General features: G+C 49.8%; 1 protein-coding gene across 8 annotated transcripts in view; it reads left to right on the top strand.

The window, feature by feature from the left end:
- The window catches only part of ANKRD11 (ankyrin repeat domain 11), a 220,659-nt gene that overhangs the window by 182,462 nt on the left and 35,330 nt on the right, over window positions 1–2,867 (top strand). For 7 of the 8 annotated variants that reach the window (XM_015562954.1, XM_006762181.2, XM_006762179.2 and 4 more), the window contains one exon: window positions 2,602–2,772. In XM_015562954.1, the coding sequence (XP_015418440.1) occupies window positions 2,602–2,772 (171 nt within the window). Of the gene's footprint in view, window positions 1–2,050; window positions 2,145–2,601; window positions 2,773–2,867 lie in introns of all 8 variants that reach the window. The other variant, XM_006762182.2, reaches the window with a different exon arrangement.

Consider the following 2,867-nt stretch of genomic DNA (forward strand, 5'->3'; position numbering starts at 1 on the left):
TGCCGGGCCACCAACCGCCCAACACAACAGGGCTTTCTCCACACTCCATCTCTGACCTTTGTTCCTTCCTGAACAAAGGTGCCATTGGGTCCTGCTCTGCAGCCAGGGACAGATTTACTGCAGAAAGCCCTCTGGGTAAAAGATCACAGATTCTCAGCTGACACTCTCAGAACGTGTGCCGTGAGCTCCTGGAGGTCCCTGTCCTGCCTCCTCCTACCTTCTTGACCCCTAAAGAGATTACTGCCTGCAATGGGCACTTGAAACAGTGGCTCTTTTGCCTTCTTTCTGCTTGGCTCCTCTGGCATTTTAAAGTTGCTGTTACATTTACCCTGAAGACTTAACCACTCAGGCCCTGCCCTCCCCTGGGTCCACCTAGCACCCTCCACATCTGCACACAGCAGAGACGCTATACCTCTGAAGTAATTAGCAGATGTCACCCACAACCAGGAATTCTCCACACTGCTTTTCTCAGGTTCTGCTTTCATCCTCTTCCCAGTGAGCTTCCTGTCTTCATGGCTCTAGGTGAGGGGGAGGCAGTGGCCTTATGAACTGTGTATGTTTAGCAGGGGCACAGTGCTCAAGAGATGCTGAGAGGCTAAGAGGCTGACTGTTTGATACCAAGCAGTGTTTCCTGGGAGATTGGGCAGAAGTGGGGTCCAGCTCACAGAGTGTGGGGAGAGTGCATGTGTCTTCATCCTGCGTTCCTGTGAGGGAATTACAGTGGACATTCAGAACCCTGTGCTGGAAACACCTCCTCAGTGATGGGGCATCACATCTCTGTCCATGGAGGGGTCCTGATTGGTTTGTGCTTGTGGAGAACTGCCGAGGAGGTGGGTCCGGCCTTCCCACTGGTCTTTGCTTCTATTATTATTTGTGCCTTGGCAATGGAAAATTCCATCATCTTCATCATCGGAATGTGTCATGTAAGCAAGCAGCAATGAGCAACTGGGTAAATGTAGAGAAGGCAGGCAGAGCATGGAGCGGCTGCACAGATTGGAGCACTCAGCTGTGTAATAGCATTTAAACCAAATGATTTGGATACTATGACTTTCAGTCATTTCAGAAGTGGGGTGGAATTTATGAGAGTGGCTGTGCCAGAACTAGTTTGATATCCTGTGCAGAGACTTCTTGAAGGCTCTTGCCTCTGGGATAATCGTGAGGCCCTGTTGCTTGGAAAGGAGGTTGTCGGTAGAATTGGGGATGCATAAGCCAGGGTCATCAACAAAGATTATTTCTGGAATTTACTTCCTTTCTCAGACTTGTGCTTGTGGCTTGGTTGAAAATTAATTGTTGCTGGTGATGGTGACCTGTGGTGCCCGAGTTATCACCTCAACTCATAAATCAGCATTCTCACCAAGTCACAACTTTAGTTTTTAAAAAGGCAATTTAAAATACATTTTAAAGAAATAAGTTTATGAAAATCTTTCCTTAAGGAAATAAAAATGATGGACATGTTTGTGGGACCTGAGGTGGTGAATAGTAAAAGGGATATTATCATTTTGGGAAGGAATGGACAAGGTGGAAATGTGATCTGTTTAGTCCTTGATTCACATATGTCACCACCTCTCTAAGGTCAAGCCCCAGCCAAGGATCTGAAGATAGGGGCTCCTTGGATATGCCAAGTGGGAAGCAAGGGAAACATCCCTCAGAGGAGAGTTTCAGAGACCCACGTCTCCTTTCCTGCCTGCAGTTTGCACCCTGTGACCTAGAACACCCTGCAATATCTTGGCCCTGAACAGGGTTTCCACCCCAAAAGCATGGGCTTTGGGGGAGGGTTCTGAGGCTCTTGATGGACCCCAAATTTCCCCCCACAGGAGGGTGAGGTGAAGGAAGAAGGCAAGCTTTTACCTCCTGGAGTTGGGGGTATCTTTTCTCTCCCTCAACCCCTGCCTCTTTTAAAAGAAGCAGCACATGCATTTCTGTTGAATGTTGACAGGGTATTTTATAATGGGTGAGATAGGTGGAAGATTTGCTTGTTATGAGGAGGCTAAGACGGGATGGCCGCGCTGTTCCATCGTGTCTTGTTAGTGCTCTGTGTTGATGCCTTTAGATGCCTCCAGCTCAGTCCATGTCGTGGTTCAAGGCGGGTTCGCTCCTCGAAGCGCCATGGCATGAAATGGAGGTGCCTAGAAGCAAGAAGAAAGGTACAGTACTGCAAGTCGGCCTTGATCTGTTTATGTATTTCTAAACTATGTTTGCCATTTTATGTCTGTACTGTTTGGAGGCGGGACGGGAAGGAGGACTTGAATTACAGACACGTGTATTTAATAGGTGGAGACCTGTCCTGTGTGAGCCAGGACATTGGTGATCAGCTGTCCCCACCACCTTGCACATGGTGGGTGGTCTGGGGAGGCACCTGGAGCCGAATAAATGGTTGGTGGGGGCCTCATCTTAGCAGGCTTCATTGGTTAATAACAAGGTGTTGGAATTGTGTCTCACAGTTACACTGGAAGAGGTGATGATGGGCAGCAGGAGCGTTGCCAACTCTATTCTTTCCCTTTCCCTGTGAGGTGGGAGGCAGGGGCTCTGAAACTCCAGGTAAGGCTCTGGGTTCCAAGGACTCCATGGCATGAAATATCCCCCCTCTCCACCACCTCACAGAGAAGCAGGGTCCTGAGCGGAAGAGGATTAAGAAGGAGCCTGTCACCCGGAAGGCCGGGCTGCTGTTTGGCATGGGGCTATCTGGGATCCGAGCTGGCTACCCCCTCTCTGAGCGCCAGCAGGTGGCTCTTCTCATGCAGATGACAGCTGAAGAGTCTGCAAACAGCCCAGGTAAGACACCAGGATGATGGATGGTGGGTGCTTTCTGGGACTGGAGAGGCTCTCTCCCTGGGGATGGGCACCCATGCAAAGCCATCCTCTTTCCC

This window comes from Myotis davidii, unplaced genomic scaffold (genome assembly GCF_000327345.1).
Source record: "Myotis davidii unplaced genomic scaffold, ASM32734v1 scaffold77, whole genome shotgun sequence".
NCBI classification, from domain to species: Eukaryota; Metazoa; Chordata; class Mammalia; order Chiroptera; family Vespertilionidae; genus Myotis; species Myotis davidii.